This window comes from Maniola hyperantus, chromosome 14 (assembly GCF_902806685.2).
Source record: "Maniola hyperantus chromosome 14, iAphHyp1.2, whole genome shotgun sequence".
Classification (NCBI taxonomy): Eukaryota; Metazoa; Arthropoda; class Insecta; order Lepidoptera; family Nymphalidae; genus Maniola; species Maniola hyperantus.
The window spans coordinates 9,272,446-9,297,085 of record NC_048549.1 but is presented as its reverse complement, the minus strand read 5'-3'; the positions used below and the strand labels follow the sequence as shown (position 1 = coordinate 9,297,085).

At 38.8% G+C, this 24,640-nt stretch overlaps 4 protein-coding genes across 5 annotated transcripts; 3 read left to right on the top strand and 1 right to left on the bottom strand.

The window, feature by feature from the left end:
- The first annotated feature begins 281 nt into the window (after positions 1 to 281).
- Positions 282 to 4,306, top strand: LOC117988462 (juvenile hormone esterase-like). The gene is made up of 3 exons (XM_034975613.2): positions 282 to 624; positions 1,727 to 3,012; positions 3,980 to 4,306. The coding sequence occupies exons 1-3, from the start codon at positions 493 to 495 to the stop codon at positions 4,140 to 4,142; spliced, it is 1,581 nt and encodes a 526-aa protein (XP_034831504.1). The 5' UTR covers positions 282 to 492; the 3' UTR covers positions 4,143 to 4,306.
- LOC117988461 (juvenile hormone esterase-like) lies at positions 4,273 to 8,328 on the bottom strand. Of its 2 annotated transcripts, none has more exons than XM_069503101.1 (4): positions 8,322 to 8,328; positions 6,372 to 6,509; positions 4,790 to 6,090; positions 4,273 to 4,481 (listed from the first exon to the last, which is right to left on the bottom strand). In XM_069503101.1, the coding sequence occupies exons 2-4, from the start codon at positions 6,498 to 6,500 to the stop codon at positions 4,325 to 4,327; spliced, it is 1,587 nt and encodes a 528-aa protein (XP_069359202.1). In that variant the 5' UTR covers positions 6,501 to 6,509; positions 8,322 to 8,328; the 3' UTR covers positions 4,273 to 4,324. The 2 variants fall into 2 exon arrangements, with proteins under 2 accessions (XP_069359202.1, XP_069359201.1); XM_069503100.1 differs by lacking the exon at positions 8,322 to 8,328 and adding an exon at positions 6,591 to 6,609.
- An 8,357-nt stretch (positions 8,329 to 16,685) lies between these two features.
- On the top strand, positions 16,686 to 17,828 carry LOC117988464 (cysteine synthase-like). The gene has a single exon (XM_034975615.2). It carries the CDS (start codon positions 16,821 to 16,823, stop codon positions 17,796 to 17,798), a length of 978 nt encoding a protein of 325 aa, XP_034831506.1. The 5' UTR covers positions 16,686 to 16,820; the 3' UTR covers positions 17,799 to 17,828.
- A 1,475-nt stretch (positions 17,829 to 19,303) lies between these two features.
- Positions 19,304 to 20,522, top strand: LOC117988465 (cysteine synthase-like). Its single transcript, XM_034975616.2, has one exon. The coding sequence runs from the start codon at positions 19,400 to 19,402 to the stop codon at positions 20,375 to 20,377; it is 978 nt and encodes a 325-aa protein (XP_034831507.1). The 5' UTR covers positions 19,304 to 19,399; the 3' UTR covers positions 20,378 to 20,522.
- The last annotated feature ends 4,118 nt before the right edge of the window (positions 20,523 to 24,640 follow it).

The window sequence follows — 24,640 nt, the reverse complement described above, 5'->3', positions numbered from 1 at the left end:
TATTTAGTGTAATTTGGGGTAAAATTAAAATCAAACTTAGCTGCCATGACCACTGTCTATAACCATATATTGTGTTTTTTTAGATTTAACATGAGGATAAAAACACCTTTTTAATCACAAGACTCAAGATTAAGGATCATTAAATGATATTAAAAACGTGGAATGATGTTGTTCTTTATATTAATAATAAATTATGCAACCTGAAATCGGAGTATTTAAAAAAAATAGGACGAATTCTTACAAAAACTAGGGTAAAATCAAAATTGTCAGTGAAAACACTGAAGGAATTCAAAATATCCGCGAGACTAAAGTAGTTTTGTAGTTTTTGTTAATTATTTCTTTATGTAGGTAATTATAATTTATTCCTTATCGAATAAGCTAGGCTTGATTGTATTATACCTACCTACATTCTCTTTACTCGCTAGCTTGCCCCGTGACCCCTTGGTGCTATGTTATAGTGATCTTTAGACTTTATATTGAAGAATAACCATCATGAACCCAATTGTAAACGTAACGGAGGGAAAGTTATCAGGAAAAGTTTGTAAAACAACGAGTGGATCGCAGTTCTTATCCTTTAAGGGCATCCCGTACGCCAAACCACCAGTGGAAGAGTTAAGATTCGCTGTAAGTTCACATAATATTATCCTATCCTTAATAACTAGTATACTACACGGCAACTAGGAAACGGTCAACGTGATGCAGAGTCTGGATAGCCCTGCACGGCTGCCAAACACCATGAAGAAGAAGAAGAAGAAGAACTTGTATAAGTCAACATAACCTGACCTATTTAATAACTAACTAATAAGTTCTCACATTAGGTATTAACTATGCTATTGTTATCATTATTGTCTATCATTAAAAGGAATAACTGGACAAATTGACTGTCATAATATGTACAAGTCAAACAATTCGGTCTTTCTCAAAACTTGACATTTTCATGGGTTCTATTTGCAATGTAGAACTCTTACAGAGAATGGATTTTCACTTATTCCACCAGAGCGAAAGAGGGACAGCTTAGCTTGTAGGGAATAATTATAGAAATAACCTATACTTCATCATCATCATCATGATCAACCCATAGTTGGCTCACTACAGAGCACGGGTCTCCTCTCTGAGTGAGAATGGTTTTAGCCATAGTCTACCATGCTGGCCATGTGCAGATTGGTAGACTTCACACACCTTTGAGAACATTATGGAGAACTCACAGGCATGCAGGTTTCCTCACAATGTTTTCCTTTACCGTTATAGTAAGTGATATTTAATTACATACTTAAAACACACATAACTCCAAAAAGTTAGAAGGTGCATGCCCGGGATCGAACCCCTGGCCACCGATAAGAAGGCGGATGTCCTAACCACTAGGCTATCACAGCTTCTATACTTACTTACTATAATAATATTTTTTTAAAGATTGTGTTCCATGGTGATTTAGTCATTTATTTTTCTGATACTTCATTTTACCTTTACCTTACCTACCTTATTTACCTTTATGTATACCTTTTATTTAATACTGGCAACTGCCCACAGCTTCGTTCAGCAAAAATATAAATTATCTTTATTCCCTATTCTGTGGGAATTTCGAAAAATATGTGGGAATTATGAAAGAGAACCTCTCAACTTTTAGCTTTCTGGCTCCCAAGAGTTGATTGATTGAGATGACTGGGTGTTGATGAGTTAGAATTTTTCTTTTTATAATATTATGTATTAATGATAAAACTTGTTTTAGGCCCCTGAACAACCTGAGCCTTGGGAAGGAATAAGAGATGCCACTAAGGAGTGTAATATATGTGCCCAGTTTGATAGAGAGACTCTCCAACTCATAGGAGATGAAGATTGCTTATATTTAAATGTCTATACACCATGTTTACCTCGTTCCGATACTGATCTACTCCCTGTGATGGTCTTCTTTCATGGTGGTGGTTTTGTAAATGGAAATGGAACTGACGACTCTGTTCATGGACCAGATTATCTAATTGAGAAAAATGTTGTTGTCGTTAGCTTGAATTATAGACTTGGAGTACTAGGATTTCTATCTTTAGATTGCAAGGAAGCACCTGGTAACATGGGCTTAAAAGACCAGGTACAGGCGTTGAAATGGGTGCAACAGAATATAAACAATTTCAATGGGGACCCCAACAATGTGACCATCTTCGGTATTAGTGCTGGTGGTGCATCAGTGGAATATCTTTTACTTTCTCCCATGGCAAAAGGACTGTTCCATAAAGCTATAGCTCAATCTGGCTCATCTATACTGTCATGGGCACAAAATAACAGGATTAAAAAGCTTGCTGCAATGATTCCTCTACTAAAGAAAAAAGTTATAACTGATAATCAGGAATTACTTAAGTTTTTGAAAACTATGTCTACAAAGGACCTCATAGCCACTGCCATGCTGGTGATAGCAGCTGATGAATTCAAAGGGGGAATACATTTTGGGTTTGTTCCTAGTATTGAGAAACAGGGTGACTGGGAGCCATTTTTAACTAAATCTACTTATAAAATGTTAGCCCAAGGAGAGTTTAATAAAGTGCCATTTATTAGTGGCTTTTGCACTCGTGAAGGTCTTATAATGCTGCCAGTCCCTAATGTATATGAAAAAATTGCTAAAGAAAAGAAGTTTGTTGATTTGCTTCCATTCCACCTTGATGATATAGAGAAGATTGAATATGAAACTAAATTTAAAGCTGTTTATTTAGAAGGAGATAAGGAATATAAAGATGAGGATTCCTTTGCAATCAACTACTTTACTGATCTTAGTTTTCTGGGCGGTGTTTATGTTGCAACTTCGCTGATTGCCAAAAACAGCTCTCCTGTATATTTTTATGAGTTCAAGTATGATGGAAACTTAAATTATTTGAAAAAGAAGCTTAAAATTGACAAGGAAGGTGCTTGTCATGGTGATGACGGAGGGTATCTAGTTAAGAGTGACTTGCTCAAGGGTAATCTGTCTGATACAGACAAGTTGGTACGAGATAGGATGTGTCAAATGTGGACTAACTTTGCTAGATTTGGGTGAGTTACTATTATTTAATTTTATTATAGTTTTATCAATCATCATTAACCGATGGACGCCAACTGCTGGATATAGGACTCTTGTAGAGGCTTCTCTTGCGCCGCGTCGCCTAATCCAGAAGCTCCCTGCAACTCGTTTGATGTCATCTGTCGGCCTAGTGGGGGGTATGACTGTACTACGCTTACTGGTATGAGGTCACCATTCTAGCACCTTGGGAGTTGGGACACCAACTTTTCCTCAATGCTCAATAATAATTTGATATTGACATTATAGGGAGCATTATAAAAGAGGTAAAAAACCTGTCATTTTAGTTAAAGAGATTGTGTAGAACAAAATTAATGTTGATTGTTGCAATAATTCAGATATAATATTTTCAATCTGGCTGACGCCCGCGACTTCATCCGCATGGATTTAGGTTTTTAAAAATCCGGTGTGGGCTCTTTGGTATTCCGGGATAAGTAGCCTATGTCATTCTCCAGATCTTTACTTATCCATGTAAAAAACATGTCAATCCGTTGCTCAGTTGCGACGTGATTGAAGGATAAACCAACAAACCAAGAAACAAACAAAATTATTTAGAAACAAACACACTTTCGCATTTATAATAAGGGTTGTGATAAGGGTAGTGATACCTGAATGCATTTCATATAATTAAAAACTTCATCATGATCAACCTATCGCCGGCCCACTACTGAGCACATATCTCTTCTCAGTATAAAAAGGGTGTAGGCCATAGTCTGCCATGCTGGCCAAGAGCAGATTGGCAGGTTTCACACACCTTTGAGAATTTCGAAGAACTCTCAGAGGTTTCCTAGCGATATTTTCCTTCACTATCACAGCAAGTGAAATTGAACAAACACTCCCGACCTCCCGAATTGGAGACGTCTTTAGCCACGAGGCTATCATTACTGTATTATTTATAAATTGTTATATTAACTCATAGATTATTTATTTATTTGTTTACAGTGATCCAACACCGAAAACAGATAGTCTTATACCAACAACATGGGAACCCATTGCGGAAACCGGCATGGCATGCTTGCTCATCAATGACACGCTAACTATGAAGTATGAAATTTACCCCGAAAGGATAAAATTGTTCAAGGAGCTATATGAAAAGTATTATTAAATTTAATTTGTACAAAATGCAATATTTTGATGCATCAGATATAGAGTATGTATTGGATTGTTATTCTAAAGTTCGATGTACATTACTTTCGGCCGTGTACTGTACTTATTTTGTGAGGAAGATATAAAACTAGTATAAACATTATATTAATATTTAACTTAATATTTAACAGTTTTTGTTTCTTATTTCTCATACTTTTCGTAAATTTCTTTGAATATAGCCATCTTTTTGGGTTCGTAATTAGACTTGATTGTTATGTCTTCATCAATGCTTATGTAAACTGGCGAATTTTCGTTGAATGCTGGCCACTCCACAGAAGTATCATCACATGTTGGCACACTGCAAAAAATAAAAGAATATTATCATATCTAGGTACAATACCCGACAGGAAATATTGTCCATTGACTGTCGTTGATACCGACAAAATGTCATATAGGTATGAGTGACAGAGACAACGCTCTACGAAGCCGAAATCTCTTTTTTAATTTGCTGCGCTTTTCCAGTCTTATCTTTCGTTAGCCAGACTCTACCTAGGTATAACTTCTTTTAGTTTTAGCGATATCTGGGTTTACTTAGTCTCTTTTTATAAAGGTTTATCCATACGTATAATACGTACATATTTTTTATTCATGAATTTAATAACTTACCTTGTCTTTGCAAAATTCGCCCAAAGTTTCGTCATTTTTGCCCTCACTGCAATGTCTTTCTCGTCAGCGAATTTTGTTATTGTGTGTTTAAAAATATAAGCCAAATCATCACCATGAGCGGTGCCTCTCCTCTTGATTCCAATATAATGCTTAAAGAAGTTTATATTTCCGTCATAACAAAGTTCATAAAAATAAACCGGTAGTCCTAAATTGGCCATTATTTTGCCACTCAACCAAATTCCTGCCACGAAATCGAAATCTCCGAAGAAATCCACTGCTATTTTGTCAATTTCATCGTCTGGTTGTATATTTTCCGTGTAAGCGGCTAAAAGACTTGATTCCCATTTTTGCTTGTCACTCGCTTCCATCTCATAACCCCAAAACTGAATTAAATTTTTGGTTTCAATCAAATTGCGAGAAGCATTCGGATTAAAAGCGCTAGTTAAATAGCCTTCCCGACTACAAAAGCCCTTTATGACGGGTACGATATTGAATCTGCCTTCTTTTAACATTTTGTAAGGATTTTCGGATACGAACGATTCGTTATTGCCAAACTCTTTTTCAATAGTGGGAACAAATCCACAGAAAAAGCTATCACGATGGCTATAATCTCGTATGAGTTTATAACACGGCTCGACTATCTGGGAGGCAGGAATCTTCAACAGAAACTCGTGTATGGCTCGGTTGTCTTCAGTGTTACCATTGTACCCCAATAAATCAATCAATTTTAGGATTATCTTTTTAGGTTCAAAATTGATCGCCCAATGGTTGAGAGTAGAACCCGATTGTAGAATTGCCTTGTGGAAAAGTCCTTTTGCTAACGGCGACAGTATGAGGTACTCCACGGACGCTGATCCAGCACTTATACCGAAAAGTGTTACATTGTCACGATCTCCACCAAACTTGTCGATGTTATTTTGCACCCATTTTAGTGCTTGAACTTGGTCCTTTAAGCCCATATTTCCAGCAGCTTCCGGAATGCCCAATTGTAAGAAGCCAAACACACCTAGTCTGTAATTGATTGTCACTACTACTACACCATTTTCGATCAGGTAATCTGGTCCTAACTCTTCTTTGACGATGCCATTGCTGTAAACGAAGCCTCCGCCATGAATAAAGAACATTACCGGCAGTAGTTCGGTATCAGAATTCGGCAGCCTCGGCGTATAAACATGGAGATAGAGGCAATCCTCGCTTCCCTGTTGAACTCCTTTCTTTACATCGATTTGGCAGCAAATGTTATTTTCATCAATGGATGTAGCATCTCTCTCACCTTCCCAGGATTCTGGCGGCTGAGGACTCTGAAATGTAATGGATTCATTGTTCTCATTTACATGTTCACAATACTTTTGCTACAAATTTTTAACATCCAGAAGAAATCTAGACAAACTATAAAAACAAAATCATTTGTGTGGTTTAAAAATATTCAATCTCAATTTAAAATAATATATGAAATAAAAAATATCAAACCTCAATTTTTCATTATCAGTCTATTTTTAGCCTATCTACTATAGCTACGGCAAAGTGAAAAGGAAAGGTATTGTTTTTGTTTTTATGCAAGAGTAGGTAGGTAGATACTCACTTTAAATCTCAAATCTCCAACCGGAGGCTTGGCGTACGGAACACTCAGGAACTCATAATAATCTACATCGCGGTCAGTTCTCACTTTCGAGCCTCTTAATGTTCCTTGGCTTATAGTCACTTTAGCCATTGTATACACCTGTAATAAAATCAGTGCTAAAAATAATGAGTTACGCTATTATTGTAAGAACAGATAACACCACAAATAAGCCAGACAAACCAAACCACTCCGAGTCCAACCACAGACTAAACTCGAGCTAAGGAAAAAATCACGTTACGCAACAACCTGTATTCGTGTATTTTACTTATATTCGCCACAGAGTAGCTGCACTACACACAATGCGAGTGCGAACCAAAACCACTGAATATTATTATTCAGTAAGCTGTGAAGTTAGGCACACGAAGGTCGATTAAACTTAGCCCGTAGTGTTTATTATATCTAATTAACTTTATTATCTTATCTTGAAGAGGATACCTATAGTTACGATTGCAGTGGTTGTTAAAAACTAGATGATGCCCACGACTTCGCGTGGATTCAGGTTTTTAAAAATTCTGTGGGAGAATTCTGTAGGATTTTCTCGGATGAAAGTAGACTATGTCTATTTTTGGAATGCAAGCTATCTCTGTACCAAATGTCAAATTCTGTGAAACGGATGGGTTTCAGACAGACAGACATTTATACCTATTTAGAATATTAGTAGGTAGGTATGTATAATTAAAATGTACTAGTACTAGGAACCTATTTGAAAAGGCACAACTTTAAAAGTGCCAAACGACCAACGACGACATTTCGACCCGACCCGATGGACATTTCGACGACGAAGTGGTCGAAATGTCCATCGGGGAGGGAATGCCTCGCATAGCCGCATAGCCCCCGCGCTTACCCGGTGCGGGTAAGTACGGGTGACGTGCGGGTGTGCGGGGCGTTCCCCCGCCTCACACCACGATTGGTATCTCAACCTGTCGCGAACTATAGTTAAGCATAGTCTCCACTCTCCATAGATAGTTGTTCCATGTGCGTCAACTTGGGAGAATGCAGAAACTTTAAATTCAATCAACTACCTAAACCTAGATACGTTACGCATTCTCACTTATTTGGTAGATTTTAATTCCAGAAATGTAAGCGCAGAATTTTTTCGTTATGATGAAATTAAGTGTCTGACATTATGAACTTGAAAATAAGCACTGAATAAGTCGAAGGCATTCGTTTTAGTGTTGGCAGTAGGTACCTACTTACATATTCATTAATTTCCTGGTTTTTGTACCCATTATAATATCATTGAATCGGATGATGTTAGACAGTATTTGCTCTTGCTGTTGCTGAGTTCATGGTTTGATACAAAAAAAACTGGCAAGTGCGAGTTAGAATCGCCGACCAAAGGTTCCGTGGCTTGGATAAATAAACAAATCTCTTTTTTTATTTTACAACTCAAAACTATAAAGGTTTCTTGTTATTATCCCTAACATCACGAAGCATTTGTATATACGAAAGTGTGTTTGTTGGTTTGTCCTACAACCACAGAGCAACAGATCCATGTAATTTTTTGTATGGATATTGCTAAAAACCTGGAGAGTGACATAAGTTACTTTTAATCCCGAAAAATCAAAGTGGAAGATGAAGTCAGATATCGACTCCTAGCACAAGCTTCACGCTTAACACACACAAACACACACACACACATACATTAACCTAACATAATTTTCATTGATTTTTAACATTGTGCTTTTTATTTTTTATTTTTACCTACCTAATTTCTCAATCTGGAGGTGGGCGGTAACAACTGTAACACAGTTTCTAACTAAAGCAGTTGTTACCGTTAAAGAGAATAATAAAGTTTTTTTTTTTAATTGGAGAGGAAAGGGGAATGTTAGTCAAGGGCCATGGCTAATATTCTTTAAAAAAAAAACTTGAATCACTGTTAGAGTGGACATTATACTAGCCAGTACTTACCAGCACACTAATGATGTCGGCATAACACGTCGGTTAGCGGGTGACGGTCAGTCGGCGCCGGCCAGTCGCCGCGTGAAATACTCAGGTGCATCCGTACCTGCCCACGGGTTTTATACAGGCTGCTTATATTTATTTAGAAATTCGCCAAACAAAGCATTCGTCGTGTCATGTATGGTCAGTTGATTTGCCGAATGCTAAACTATCGAAGCCACGCCATGGTCGTACCGGCCGTCACCTGAATCCAGCACATCCACGTCTTCCACGCGAACTCTGGCGGGTCCCGGGGTAACGGCTCAGGGCGTTGGCCATCTCCAGTGGTGCCAACGCCGCCTGCAACTACAGGCGGGTCGCTGGGTGTGACCACTGTTCAGTGAGGTCATGTCCGGTGAGTTCACGTTGCAAAATGTAGCAAATGTAGTGCAAAATGTGGCAAATGTAGTGATACTATTTAAAACATCTTGTAAACCTTCTTCTTCTTTGTCGTATCACTCTTGGCAGAGCGGTCGTGGTCATCACGAAGCAACGTCTTTGAGGGCAGATGTTATATGCCTCACGAGCATTCGCCATTTCTCCCTGCTGGCTGACAGCCTGGTACACTCGTGCAAAGGACCGCCCACAGCAGACTTAATTTGGTCGGTCCATCGCATGGGTGACCTTCCTCGCCCTCTGGTGCCCTCCACCTTGCTCTGCACGACAAGACGCTCCCTGTAGCTTAAACGATAATGAGGTATAGTTAGGTTTACATAGTTGTTGGACTGGTACCGGGCAGCAGCAAACAAGAATTCCCGAAGGTGGAAAATGAAAGTCGAAAAAAAATCAGCCTGTATATAAAAGTGTCCTAAGATCCTTTCACGATGCTGCGCGCGTCGTGATTTGATTCCCACAGAGCGAGCCGAATGCTCTCCCTTTCTCTTTTTTGTTACGTTATTGTTTGACGGTGAGATGAATAACTCAAATAAGTTACAGTTTTGTCTACTAAAATACTAAAAACTAGTTCTGACTGAAAGCTTTTATTGTAACTAGATTTAACTTTTAACAAGTAAAAACTACCAATTTCTCTACTGACTGATTAACTGGTTGACTGAGTTAATGACTTTTTTCAAATGGGCTACGCTAGAAGACTCGCTCCGTTGTCCCTTCATTGAGCTTCACCTAAACGACCTTCGTTTCACTACGAATGTTTCAGTAAGTACCTACTCGCTTCGCTTGTCATTTCCCCCTTCGCTCCACGTAACAACAATCGTTAAATAGGTATTTCAATCAAATTGAAAATGCTAAAATCATTGAAACGAAAGTTTATCGTCATCATCATGGCCAACCCATTACTGGCCCCCTACTGAGCACGGGTTTCCTCTCAGAATTTCCTCTCATACAGTCTGCACGCGCGCTGGCCCAGTACGGATTGGTAAACTTCACACACCCTTGAGAACATTATAAAGAACTCTCAGGCATGCAGGCTTCCTCGAGATGTTTTCCTTCATCGTGCTAGCAAATGATATTCAATTACCTACTTAAAACGCACATATAACCGAAAAGTAAGAGGTGCGTGCCCGGGATCCAACCCCCGACCTCCCGCGGTCCACTACCACTAGGCTATCACGAGTAACAGCAAGGCTGTAAGCAGAAACCTGTGATTTGTTCACACAGTTCTTGTCTTACGTGTTTTGTGCGTCAAGGTATGTTGTCTGCGGGCAAGTCTGCACAGGGCCTAAGTCGGTTATAGTTAGGATTGCCATCTGCAAAATCTATAAACTAGGACAAGGAAAACCTCGGATTTTTGAGTGTGAAACCTGGACATATCGTTCTATTATTTTACCACATAAATAAAATAAATTATTAAAAGGATCTAGTACCTATTTATCAATTTATTCATATAAAATTCCTTAAACTTTGACATCTAAAAATTAAACATCTTTTTCTCTTATCATTTAAGAAATACCGAAAAACTGGGCAAGTGCGAATCAGACTCGCGCCGAGGGTTCCGTACTAGTCTTATTATTTCGATATTTTGCACGATAATTCAAAAACTACTATGCATAAAAATCTGTTTTAGAATGTAAATACAAGTAAAGCCCTTTCATATGATACCCCACTTTGTAGAGGAATCTTACTTTGAATGTTGCAAATACTAATTATTTTGTTCATGAACATATTTTAATATATTTTTTGTGATGAAATTACAAATTCACGGTTTTCGGATATATTCCTTTACTTGTGCTATCAGATCTACCTATCTGCCAAATTTCATGATTCTAGGTCAACGGGAAGTACCCTATAGATTTTCTTGACAGACACAACGGACAGACGGACCGACAGATAGACAGACAACGAAGTGCTCCTATAAGGGTTCCTTTTTCCTTTAGAGGTACGGAACCCTAAAAACAAACTCTGTCTTGATATTTATCAATCAATATTTCCAATAGCTTTCGAAATGGATTCCTTACCTGCTTGAAAAAATTTTCTAAAACCCAAACTGCCCAGATACCTTCCAATTATACTTTATCCACAGAAAGATGTTGGTATAGTACTCTCTCTGTTACGTAATGCCATACAACTGACAGAGACGAAAATCGCAGTCGGCGTTAACCATTTTGAATCACCAACCATTCACAAAGATTTTTTCAAAAAACATTCCAAATTCAGTTCAAAAACATAGTTTCGCTTGTGGTTGGTTGGTGCCTCAAAATGTTACGCCCACTGAGATTTTCGACTCTATCATTTGTAACGTACGTAACAGACAGAGCCCTATACCTACTAACTTCTTTCCGTGGATAGAGAATAGGACAAATCCGGGGAAACTTGGACGGGTGGCAACCCTAGTTATAGTAGGTGTAAAGGCGAGATGGAGGCGGAATGCGGGCGTGGATCGCTGCTATTGTGCGGTGCGATGCAGGTGCACGCGTGGGAAAGCGATATTTGGCTATCACGGATTAGACGCTGATTTAATTGTATGGAAACAACTTTATAAGACTGACTTTCAAATTTCATCATATCCATACTTAATATTATAAATGCGAAAGTGTCTGTCTGTCTGTCTGTCTGCTAGCTTTTCACGGCCCATCCGTACAACAGATTTTGATGAAATTTGGTACAGATATAGCTTGCATCGCGGGGAAGGACATAGGCTACTTTTTATTCCGGAAAATTAAAGTTTCCACGGGATTTTAAAAAAACCTAAATCCACGCGGGCGAAGTCGCGGGCATCATCTAGTTATTGATAAAATGATACCTATTAGGATCATACTGATAAACGTTTTGTCAGATACTATCTTAGTTCCATAGGAACAAAAGTTATCAGCGGTTTAATGCCTTGCCTCATTAAGCATTCTGATAATGAATGGCGCATTTTGATTTGAAGTTTATCATCTAGGTACTCTAGTCTATATCTATCTCTATATAGATTTTAAATATAGATGTTGCCCGTGACTTTGTCTGCGTGGATTTAGAGTTTTAATAATCTTTGATTTGATTGTGTGATCCCATCAAATGCCGACTGCGCCATCGATGGATGGGGCAGTCTAAAATGAAACGCGCCTAGAAGCGCTTGGAAGAACTATAAGTTAGGTACTCGTTGTATCTAGCACTGTAATTAGTAGCAGAATATGATATTATAAGTAATCACAGATTTCTTATTACATGAGATGATAATATTATAGAATCTGCAATAAGACTCCAAGCAAAACTTAATCAATGGTTTAAATGGACTGCAATGGCTTTGACCAATCCATGCATGCATGCAATGAGAAAGCAAGGAGCTGAAAATTAGATGTTATAGATAAAGTAATGGAAACATAAGCGCTTCATATTAAATCAATAGAAAAAAAACCGCTCAAAGTGTGACAAATTGCATTCGATTACCCGGCAATAAAGTGGATAAGTGACATTTTGAACGTGCGCGCCATATTTGGCTCTTCGGATACCCCAATTATCAAATAGCTGACATTTGGCTCGTTCAGGCTACTTGCCTTCACTAAATACAATAATGTAAAGCATTGTGCACAATTGTACCCATATTTGTTAACAATGGACCGGCTGCATATTGACATCTGGTGGGTATTCAATTGTATGTTGCCGCGAGATTTCATCGAGATCTCATAAAAAATAGTTCATATAGACTCGTCCTTAGAGTTCCGTTTTCATGGGCCATGTTCTGAAATGGACAAGTACAGAACAATTTCGTGCAGAGGCGAGTATCGTTTAGAACATTTTGATGGTAATGTTAAACATTGGAATTCTACTTCTGTGATAATTGCGCAAGGGTGACAGTTATTTGCACTTTTAGTATATTTGGAACATGATCTCATCTCATTCATTTATCTTTGTTCGTTTTATCAAACTGTACAGCTTCTCAGTATTTTGACTGTAAATGCGTTCATTGTACAGAATCAATAATAATCGGTTGTCTTAGATGAGTAGGTAGGTAGGTAGGTACATATAGGTATTTATAACTAGCTGACTTCAATGAGATTACTAAAAATCGTTTCTTAGGGCGGGGTCTACGTTGTCGAGAAAACTTAGATGCAATGCAAAACAGAGCCGTTGGAGCTGTACATACTTGATATGTATTAGGTACGTCAGTCATTTTATCGTTTTACCTACTTATATTTTGCATCTAATGCAGATTAAAAGTGGCTAATTAGTAATTACCTACCTAGACAGCCTATGGTTAAGACGACGGGTTCCTATCCCGACACGCGGTCTTTAACGTTTCGGTTAGTAACCCTTTGTGCGATTTAAGCAATTCAATTCTGTATCACTTGCTTTAATTAACAGTAAAAGAAAACGCAAGGAAGCCTGCATTCTGGAGAGTTCTCCATAATGTTGTTGCCAGCCAGCCAACTGGAGGGCGAGGGAGGGTATGTGGGCCTCGCCGGCCGGGAGGCGACCGGAATACCCACTAAAACCCAGCGATGTTCCTACGCGTCACCTGACGAATGGGTCACAACATAGGAATGGGTCATATCCCCGCTGAGAGATTATTTTATTAACCATGTTACTGGGGTGCACCGGCCCGAAAACTGCTCTTCCCCTCAGACGCATCCAAAAGGAACCAGCAGCATCCAGGCACATTGGGAGGTTTCCTGGCTGGCACACCAGTCTGCTCAAGCCCTAGAAATTAATTCCTTCCACGATTCCAACTCCTCCGTCCTCACCAGATTGATACAACGATTTAAATAAATGTCAATCAATTAACGAGTGTTTGTTAATGAATTATTGATAAATAGCTTCTGTTCTGTTTTTATATGGCATTCGCACCTCTGCCCTACGCTTATGAAATACGAACGCCATATCTGATCACTGCGATGCGTTCAGACGGACACGCTAACGAAATGTTAATGGTGATGACTGATGATAGTATTAAAATCAGAGGTACTTGAATCCATATTTGACTGGGTATTTTTTGTTACTTAAATTCCTAAATAATAGCACAGAAGGTAGATATAAGTATCGACGGTTACAAAGAACAAACGGTTATCTACAGAAACGTGATCTTTCAGGAAAGCGTTTCTAACGAAACCTTGCAATATTTTTTCGGCGACAATTTAGGCGATTTTCGCCTAAATTGTGGTTCATCGTTTGTTCTTTGCGACCGTACGCGTAGGTGTTATGTTGTAAAATTAGGAAATACTTAGTCCAAAAAGGTAGGAATAGGAACACACGTAACCATTAGCATGTATCGATTATCGGTATTAATAAGTATAACATGGTAGGTACTTAAACAACTTTTAAACCGTCTAATCTTTTTACGACGTAGACACGACGTTATCACTTATCAAATCCTGATGGCCCTTTAAGATCAAACCAAGCAATCTTTTTCGTTTCATAATCGTAAATACTTTTGTAACTTCGTAAAAGTTAAGCCAAAGTTAGGTAGGCAGGTATTTATATAATGTTTCATACTGTTAAGATGAAAACCACTTTGATATACTTTTACATAGGTACTTTAATCACGGTTTGCTTATTAAATTGATTTACAAGTAAGTACCATGAACTCCCGCCGTTCTGCGCGTCACCAGAGAGTCTAGAGTCTATGCCAAACCATAGACTCTCGGAGAAATGTCAGAGCGTGTTAGGCCGTGTCCAGACTTTCCACAATACATCTAACACACTATCACCAAATAGATCTAACAATACTTACTACGTTCTGTTGTACCTACCACAGAACCTATAAACTAAATTCACAGGCCTGAATCTATTTATTATTCGAAGGGAGCATTCAAATCAAATCTTTGTATTATATTCATGGCATAGCAATAGCATTGTTAAAGGGATAGCAATATGTTTAGAATAGACTCCTGTCATTTTAGTTTTGAGATTGTGTAAGTAGCTAAGTAGGAGGTATTGCATAGAGACGCTGTTGATTGTACTGATACTTGCACATAGTCGTACCTACTCTTTAAATCTATAATATATGTAAAATGATAAACTGACTGACGGACTGATCTATCAACGCACAGCTCAAACTACTGGATGGATCGGGTTGTTTGGCATGCACTAATTGCAGATAGCTATTATGACGCAGACACGCTGAGAAAGGATTTTTGAGAATTCAACCCCCAAGGGGGTAAAATAGGGGTTTGAAATTTGTGTAGTCCACGCGGGCGATGTCGCGGGTATAAGGTAGTCAACAATAAGTGACAAACTGGAAATCGAACGGATGCTCATTTTCCTGTTCACTCTGCCACTGATGTTTCGCTCGTTAGATTAATCCGTTTTTCCTTGTGGACCTAGGTAACTACTATCATATGACCTGAGGTCAACGTATCTATGCCCTACTTTACTTTGCAAACGACGTGCTAGATATTTATGGAACCTATGGGTGGATTTTCCAACAGCAAAATGTACGCGACATGCATAAAATCGGTAGTGCAGAGAACGTTACTACGTATACAGGGTGTAACCAGAACGCTGGCAAAAACGAAGACAGGTGATAGTATTGATGATCATTGATATGATACCACAAAAAAAAACGCCAAAATAATGCGAAAGAAAAAAAAATCCTATAGGTATTAGGTAAAATTTCACGATATATTGCAAATAAAAATGACTACTACTGACGCTAGAGGTCAACGAATGTTCCGAAAGTAGGCCACTCGGAGTCAATGTCGCGTCGTGGGCGGGACATTGACCCGAGTTTAGCACGCTATACATTGCGAGTTTGAAAAATACTAAATCATTAAAACCACAAAATGAGGCAAATGGTTATGGGTTTTTGGATTGTGTTTATGTGCCTATTATAACAATAACGCTAAGTTTTTGCTAGCGTTCTACTAACACCGTGCACAGTTCTTATATTTTTAGGGTTCCGTAGCTCAAAAGGAAAAAGTAAAGAAAGGCAGGTAGTCTGGTCTTATAGCACAAGTAGGTGCAGGGAAAAATCCGAAAACCGTGAATTTATGGTTCCATCACAAAAAAATTAAAGATTTGTGTTTCCGAAATAGATAATTAGTTTATTAAATCATAAAAAATCGTAATAATAAAAAGGCCACCGAAATGCTTGATAAAACGGCTTTGTTGAAATTGACTAGGTAGGTAGGTATATCGGATTCGGAGGAAAGTTTAAACTTTTCAAGGGCATATCTGTTCTATTCGTGTAGTCATGTGAGACTAGTTTCGAGATTTCTGCGTAGATAGGTAGATATGCCTATTTTTAATTTTTCTTATGTCTAGCGCTCATAGAGTAGAGTACAAAATCCTTACTTCCATACTAATGTTATAAATGAGAAAGTGTGTCTGTCTGACTGTCTGCTAGCTTCGGCCGATTTTGATGTTTGGTACATAGTTAGCTAATTAGCTTACACCCCGGGGAAAGACACAGGCTACTGTTTATGCCAGAAAATCAAAGAGTGCCCACGTGATTTTTAAAAACCTAAATTCACGCGGACGTAGTCGCAGACATCATCTAGTTAAATACAAGTTTTTTTATTCTTCTTTATTTTTAAAAATAAAGCAATGGGGGGCCATCACAGACAGAGGTCAGTTTATTATGTACCTACCTACATATTATAATATTATACTGTATTTAAACAATAACTAGGTACTGAAAACAACAATTCATAAAGTAGTTTGTAAGCTGTGACCAAAACTAAAGAACATTTTTGGGGGTTTTCTTCACTCTGTCTAACTCGGAAATGAAATATTTGATACACTTAAAATAATAATTATATTGTTCATAATTATGTACGGCACCCTAAAAGAGCGAGCCCGACTCGCACTTGGCCGGTTTTTTGTTATCTTACTGATTCTACGAATACCAATAACCAATGCGAAGTACCTACATTCCTATCAGCAATATTACATATCATCTTATGTTTTTTATATGTAGGTACCTAATGATGATAGTATATTTACGTAACATTTTAAATCTTGCACTCGGCCCAATCCGCTCGTCCGTGTGCTTTATTCCACACCGCCTTGAATTGTAATGGTTTAAAAGACATACGTACGTCGACTCGCTTTAGTATTGAATTCGACGCTTTTATAATAACTCGTGACAACATGGCTCAGACGGGCGAAGTGAAGAACGAAATCTTATCATCCGCTTTGGAACTCATCGGAAACACACCTCTCCTCGCTCTCGACAGATTATGGACGGGGCCCGGACGTATCCTAGCTAAATGTGAGTTCATGAATCCCGGAGCATCAATCAAAGACCGGTCATCGCTTTATATGATACAAAACGCTCGCAAAACTGGAGAATTGCAACCGGGCGGGCCGGTCTTGGAAGTTACGTCTGGGAATCAGGGATGCGGCATTGCAGTCGTTTGCGCCGTGCTCGGACACCACGCCACTCTCACCATGTCCAAGGGCAACAGTGTACAAAGAGCGATACATATGGAAGCGCTCGGCGCTGACTGTGTCAGGGTCCCACAAGTTGAAGGTACGTACGGGAATGTGACCTTGGCGGACGTGAAGGCAGCGGAAGCGGAAGGCTTACGGCTGGTCGCAGAGAGGGGTGCCTTTTACGTGAACCAATTCAACAATGAAATGAATTCCGCTTCACATTATTTTAACACTGGGCCGGAGATTTGGCGGCAAACTGGGCATCGCGTTGACGCTTTTGTGACTACAGTGGGCACAGCGGGCACTTTTGCGGGAACGTCGAAATTCTTGAAGGAAAAAAGTCCTAAAACGTTGTGCTATGTTGTCGAACCAGAAGGCTCGGAGCCCATTCAGGGTAAGCCGATAACGAAACCTCTGCATTTACTACAGGGTTCTGGATATGGATGTGTTCCTAATTTGTTTGAGTTCGATAACATGGATGGAACTGTCAGTGTTACTGATGAAGAATCCACATACTATAAGAAGCTTGTTGGGGAGAAGGAAGGTCTGTACGTGGGCTATACCAGTGGTGCGAACGTGGCGGCCGCCGTCAAACTTCTGAAGTCGGGCAAGTTGCCTGAAGACGCCTGGGTCGTTACCGTCCTCTATGACAGTGGCCTGAAGTATACACCCGTTCCCGAAGAACTCACATAATTTCGACAAAAATAAAAGTATTTTTTAATATCTAATTACTAATTATTTAATTGCTTATTTGTATACAAGTACAATAATATTATTGATGCTCATTAATAAATACATAGATATTATTAATGTTAATACAAACTGTGTGATAATGACAATATTATAGGTATACCTATTTTTACTCATTATTTAAGTAGATACTAGGATTATCAAAATGTTTTTACTTTTTAACGGACTTCCAAAAAGGAAGTGGTTCTTAATTATTACAACAAACATTGATAAACTTGTGTTTTAAATTCATAATTTTTTTTTATTACGGTGGTAGTGTTTTACGTTATTCTGTGTACCATAATGATTTTACTGCCGTACAAACTACAAACTACTACTTATAATAATAATTATTATAATTAATAAGTTATCTACTTGCGTAACTATAGTAAGTAGTTAGTAACTCGTCGTGGAGTCACGCCCCTAGGCACGTGCATAGTTTGCCTTTGGGATATCTGTATCTGGTTGAGTGTAATCTAATAGGACTACATAATAATTATCTAAGTATGTACATTATTTTTGTTTTTTAACCTATTAAAATAATTAAGTACTTAAGTGATGTCAGGGCATATAGACGAAGTGATTTCCAAAAACTGAGGAACAAATTATTATTAATCAAGTCTACCGCGCTGGTCAATTTAAACAAATTGACACACGCATTCCAACCTCTTTAATATTTATAGCATACAAAGTGGTGACTGGTGATCAGAGATAATTTACTGGTGATAGTCTAATCTAATGGTTCGAGATGTGCCCGTGTCTTCTTTTGCAGAGTTTGTTCTTCATCACTTCTTTGAACGATGAAGGAAAACATCATGAAGAAACTTGCATGCCCGAGAATTCTTCAAAAAATTACCCATTGATTCTGTGATTCGGGATAGCGCTGGTGATGCGCACACCCGCGCATCACCAGCGCTATCCCGCACCGGGTTACCGCGGGGCTGTTCGGGTGTGCGGGGCGTCCCCACCTCGATTGTCACCTCGACCTGTCACGTACTATTCAATATCGTTTGCCCTATATTCGGTCTCTAGAACTGTCCCCTTACCAGCGACATAAGCTTTTTATATAAGTTTCTTGGCTTCTAGCTATTTATAGTTGTAAGTGGATAAACGATCTTCAAACTCCAATAAAATTTCTGTATTTTGTTACTAGCTCACAGACCTACTTCCTACCTAGGGGTTATTATCAAACAGATACTGTCGCCTATCTTTTAACGTTGATAACAAGTTTGACTTCGTACTTGGTCGCAAAATTCCGATCACGTCCGATAATGTGATTATATTATAGTCTATGGAAAACAATTCTTATCTTTCTGCAATATTGACATCCTTGTTTGCTTAACGTATTAGACCTCCCAGTACAATTTTCTCGAATGTGCATGTTCATGCACTCCAATCACAATCAGCAGAACTTGACACAATCGTGATTGTTTCTAGTTCTGCTGATTGTGATTGGAGATAGGAAGGTATGTCGAGTGCATAAAAGGATCAAACGCGCTTTATATCACTTTAGTATTAATTACAAGTTACGATACAATTAGTGATTACGGAAAATTCGCCACAACATGGCACAGACCAGCGAAACAAAGACTGAAATATGCTCATCCGCATTAGACCTCATTGGAAATACACCTTTGGTTGCTTTTGATAGATTATGGCCTGGACCTGGACGTATTCTAGCCAAATGTGAGTTCATGAACCCTGGAGCGTCAGTCAAGGATCGGTCATCGATACACATGATAAATACCGCGCGTAAGAACGGGGAACTGAAACCAGGACATCCAGTCGTAGAAGTTACGTCAGGAAATCAGGGATGTGGTCTAGCAGTGGTGTGTGCAGTTCTAGGGCACCCCTTAACCCTAGCAATGCCGAAAGGTAACAGTGTGCAAAGAGCGATACATATGGAAGCGCTCGGTGCGACGTGCGTCAGGGTACCTCAGGTGGAAGGTAGCTATGGTAATGTGACCTTAGCAGATGCACAAGCAGCAGAAGAAGAAGCTTTAAGAATAAAAGAGAAGACGGGAGCGTACTATGTGAATCAGTTCTGCAACAAAATGAATTTGGGTTCACATTATTGTAGCACCGGACCTGAAATTTGGAGACAGACTGGGCATCGAGTCGATGCTTTTGTAAATACAGTGGGTACCGCAGGTACGTTTGCTGGCACTTCAAAATTTTTGAAGGAAGTAAATCCAGAAGTATTGTGTTACGTCGTGGAACCGGCTGGATCGGAGCCTATCAAAGGTGATCCGATTACTAAGCCTTTACATTTATTACAAGGTTCGGGATACGGGTTAGTGCCTGATTTATTTAACTATGACCACATGGATGGAACTCTTAGTGTTACTGACGAGGAAGCGGTAGAGTATAAGAAACTTATCGGTGAGAAGGAAGGATTATTTGTGGGCTACACGAGCGGTGCCAACGTGGCTGCAGCCGTGAAGCTGCTGCGATCGGGTCAGCTGCCTGAAGACGCCTGGGTTGTCACACTCCTCAATGACACAGGGTTAAAATACACACCCATTCCTGATAACCTGAAGTAATCTGGTGTGGGTAACAGTTATCTTGAATCGAAAACTGTCAATTGTATTTATTGATAAGGTAACGGACTGTGGTCTGTGAATTTAACTAAAACAATCAGAAACAATAAACTCAGATACAAGTTCGTAGCTACTTTTCAGCTTTTTTCAATTTTAATTATAGATAACTAGGTACCTACCTAATTTCAGACTGATCGTATTAATATTATGTAGGCACATAATTTTGGATTTTTGTTCGCTTTATTGAAATCCTATGCACAAACCATTGAATTCTCTGTGATCCTATGGAAACTTATTAAGGTAATTGTCAACTACCTAGTACCTACCAACCACGGAACAGAAAAAACTACCAACCATTAAAATAATATCTATTATTATAGGTTACACAAAAAAAGTTCTTATGAATTATCAACAGCATATAAGAATATCTAAAATCGTCCAACGAAAAGATAAGATATCGTACGAGAATTAGATACCTATTGAAATACCACAATCCGGGTCTGTTAAACTAAACGGGCCGGATCACACTTAAAATCATGACCAATTGACCATCATTCCGATTTTATTGCATTTTATTGTAAACGTCGGCAAACTAATAAGAGCACTGTCGACTAACGACTTTCGAAACTGTAATTTAGCGTCATTGATTTCACAACAAGCCATTATGGATATGTCCATATAGAATTGGCAAAAAACACCTGATCTATCCTGCCGCTGCAGCTGTTGCCAATTATTAAAAAATCTCCGGTTGTTAGGTGAGCGTTATGGAGGCACCGCACACCCGCAACTTTTGAATCCGGTACTTGACTAGTCAAATCAGTAACTTATTAGCAATCGTCAAAACGCGCGCTTAGTATACGAGCTTCTATGAAATACTGGTACGTGACGTCACAATCATTGACGTGCTTTTTAGGGTTCCGCACCTCAAAAGGAAAAAAGAAACCCTTATAGGATCACTTCGTTGGCTGTCTGTCTGTCCGTCTGTCTGTCTGTCTGTCTGACGTGTCTGTCAAGAAAACCTGTAGGGTACTTCACGTTGACCTAGAATCATGTTTGGCAGATAGGTAGGTCTTACAGCACAAGTAAAGAAGTAAATGTAAAAGTGTGTCTGTCTGTCTGCACACAGCCCATCCGTTTAATCGTTTTTATGAGGTACAGATACGCTTGTATCCCGGGGATGGATGGGCTGCTTTTGGTCCTGAAAAATTAAAGAATTCCCATAGGATTAAAAAACCTAAATCTTAGACGCGGACGAGGTGCGCGGACGAAGTTACGGGCGTCATCTAGTAATCAATAAAAGCAAAAAAATAAGCGCATAATACTTTTGTAACATGTGTGAGCTGGCTCTTTCATCCGTTTCGATTTTAATGCCCGTTTAGATTTTTTGGCGAACGATGCCAATTCGTCCGATATAGTTTTTAAATCGCTCTAGGGAAGTGATGCAAAAAATTTAATCGGTCCGTTTGTTCCGTTAATTGCCGAGGACGATGTAATTTGGATGGATGTGGGGTGGTTTCTAAGAAACAAGCTGCTCTGTCTGTTGCAGCTATCAATTTGACACTACATTCGGGAAAATAAACAACGTCTTATTAGTATAGTCTTAATTGTTCGATAAATAACAGCATGCAGATATGGTAATAATATTTTATTATGATGTAAACTTGTCTTAGACAAGTATTTGTTTGATAAGAACATCTTATGTTATGTAGGTGCATGCTTATTGACTTCTCGGTACTCCATTGTATCAACTCGTTACCTACTGGTATATTTGTAGTTGTGGAAGGCTACTCTTTCTAGGGATGATCTACGCTATTTTTGGGGTTCCGTACCTAAAAAGAAAAAAAGGAACCCTTATAGGATCTTCACTTCGTTGTCTGTCTGTCTGTCGTGTCTGTCAAGAAAACCTATAGGGTACTTCCCGTTGACCTAGAATAATGAAGTTTGGCAGGTAGGTAGGACTTATAGCACAAGTAAAAAAATAAATCCAAAAACCGTGAATTTGTGGTTACATCACAAAATAAATAAATTATAATGTGTTCATGAACAAGTATCTAATTAGTAGATATTTTCAATTTTCCAAGTAAGATAACAGTAGGTACCAAGTGGGGTATCATATCAAAGGGATTTACCTGTACATTCTGAAACAGATTTTCATTTCATATTTTTATGCATAATAATTTTTGATTTATCGTGCAAAATGTCGAAAAAATACGACTGTAATACGGAACCCTCAGTGCGCGAGTCTGACTCGCACTTGGCCGGTTTTTCCCCGGGTTCTTACAGGATATCTTGTTACTATTTGCTTCGTATCACTAGTTTTAAGAAGAATAAATAATTTAATCAAATGATGAGAGACATACCTAGACCTACCTATTCGTAGATATATATATATATATATATATTCGTAGTTAATCGTTGGTACCTACTTCAAAATATTTGCGATAGCGTCATTCTTCCCATTATTTGTGATACCAAGTAAATACAACACTCATAATGGTATTTCCCCTTAGCCTTTATTTGCAGTGATCACTATTTGTTTGAGATCGTGCTCCGATCGCCCCCGAGGAGGTTATAGCGTCTTATGTTGAGCAAATAAAGTTACTAACTTTGTTTATCAGATTAAGATGAACAAATGTGTGTAACACTAGCTGATGCCCGCGACTTCGTCCGCGTGGATTTTGTTTTTTAAATCTAACTTTGATTTTCCGGGATAAAAAGTAGCCTATGTCCTTCCCCGGGATGTAAGCTGACTCTGTACCGAATTTCATCAAAAGCGTTTAAACTGTTGGGTCGTGAAAAGCTAGCAAACAGACAGACAGACACACTTTCGCATTTATAATATTGGTATGGATAAAATTTCTAAACTACTAGGTACCTACTTATTAAAAAAACTAAGCGGAAACCGCCTGGCGACTAGACTTTGGCCAGCGCGGCGGTATCCTACTCGGGAGTTCCGGTGTTAGATCTCTAGAACATACTTACCTCTAATTTTTCGGAGTTTTTTTAAGCCGCTGTAACTGTGAATGAAAACCTGCACGCCTGAGAGTTCTTCATAATGTTTTCAAAGGTATGTGAAATCGGCCAATACGTAGGTATTTGACCAGCGTGATGGACCTAACTCCTCATTCTGATGATGGTGATTATGATGAGTGATACCGAGAAAAATAAGGTAAAGGTACAAAGACTTTAGTTAGACCTACGCTTAATGAAATCCTATAGCTGGTAGTCATTCGAATTCTAGTTTAGGTCAGGTGTTACTTAATTAACTTCCCTGGCGCAGTGGTAAACTCTGTTGCCTTATTAGTGGGAGGTCCCAGGTGCGATTCCCGGCAGGGGTTTGGAATTTTAAAATTTCTAAATATCTGGTCTGGTCTGGTGGGAGACTTCGGCCATGGCATAGTTACCACGGCAAAGCCGTGCCGCCAAGCGATTTAGCGTTTCGGTACGATGCCGTATAGAAACCAAAGGGGTGTGGGTTTAATAAAAATCATACCCCCTTCCAGGTTAGCCCGCTTCCATCTTAGACAGCATCATCACTTACCACCAGGTGAGATAGCAGTCAAGGGCTAACTTGTATCTGAATAAAAAAATGAGATATTTAGGTTGGTGTCTGTTTATAAATGATTTAAAATCATCTGGGTAATCATTATTCATCTGTTAATTTGCATACTGCATTAGGTTACCTATTAATGCGATTACCTATGTACCCTACCTACTTGATTCTCATATTTTGTATTAACTACATAATGTGTGATATTATGTGTTACAAAAACGAACGCTACGTTGAAGGGACAGCAAAAAATACATTAACATTTAACTAACAGAGGGTTCGTAATAATCGAGAGTCATTTTGTACCATCATTATCATCACTTAGCGCGTGCTAGAACACGTTTTTGTATTGGAATGAGCTAAAAATATAGAGTGCGACGTAAGTATTAGTGATATCTACTCGTGTGGTATTAGGTATGCATATTCCTCAGTCTGTAATTATAGTCAATTATTGCAAATCTTGAACGTTTCCATAATAATATCTGATAGTCATCCCTGATAAATAAAATTATAATATCTTTTGATAAATATTTCTTGAGATACCTTGCTAGCAGTGGCGTGCACTGTGTTTGAAGCCAGGGTAGGCATTAGTTAGGTAGGAACCTGTTTACTGGCAGGTCATAAATAACATAATATTATGCATTGAACGATTACAACTGGGGTAAGCAGTGCATTTATGCTTCTATGACCTGCACGCCACTGCTTGCTAGGTACCT

Excerpts from the sequence above, each read along its gene's own strand:
- LOC117988462 (XM_034975613.2), top strand. The coding sequence starts at position 493 with ATGAACCCAATTGTAAACGTAACGGAGGGAAAGTTATCAGGAAAAGTT. Across the intron at positions 625-1,726 it reads TGGAAGAGTTAAGATTCGCT|GCCCCTGAACAACCTGAGCC; the intron begins GTAAGTTCACAT and ends AACTTGTTTTAG. Across the intron at positions 3,013-3,979 it reads ACTAACTTTGCTAGATTTGG|TGATCCAACACCGAAAACAG; the intron begins GTGAGTTACTAT and ends ATTTGTTTACAG.
- LOC117988461 (XM_069503101.1), bottom strand. The coding sequence starts at position 6,500 with ATGGCTAAAGTGACTATAAGCCAAGGAACATTAAGAGGCTCGAAAGTG. Across the intron at positions 6,091-6,371 it reads TTGGAGATTTGAGATTTAAA|AGTCCTCAGCCGCCAGAATC; the intron begins GTGAGTATCTAC and ends ATTACATTTCAG. Across the intron at positions 4,482-4,789 it reads GCGAATTTTGCAAAGACAAG|TGTGCCAACATGTGATGATA; the intron begins GTAAGTTATTAA and ends TATTTTTTGCAG.
- LOC117988464 (XM_034975615.2), top strand. The coding sequence starts at position 16,821 with ATGGCTCAGACGGGCGAAGTGAAGAACGAAATCTTATCATCCGCTTTG.
- LOC117988465 (XM_034975616.2), top strand. The coding sequence starts at position 19,400 with ATGGCACAGACCAGCGAAACAAAGACTGAAATATGCTCATCCGCATTA.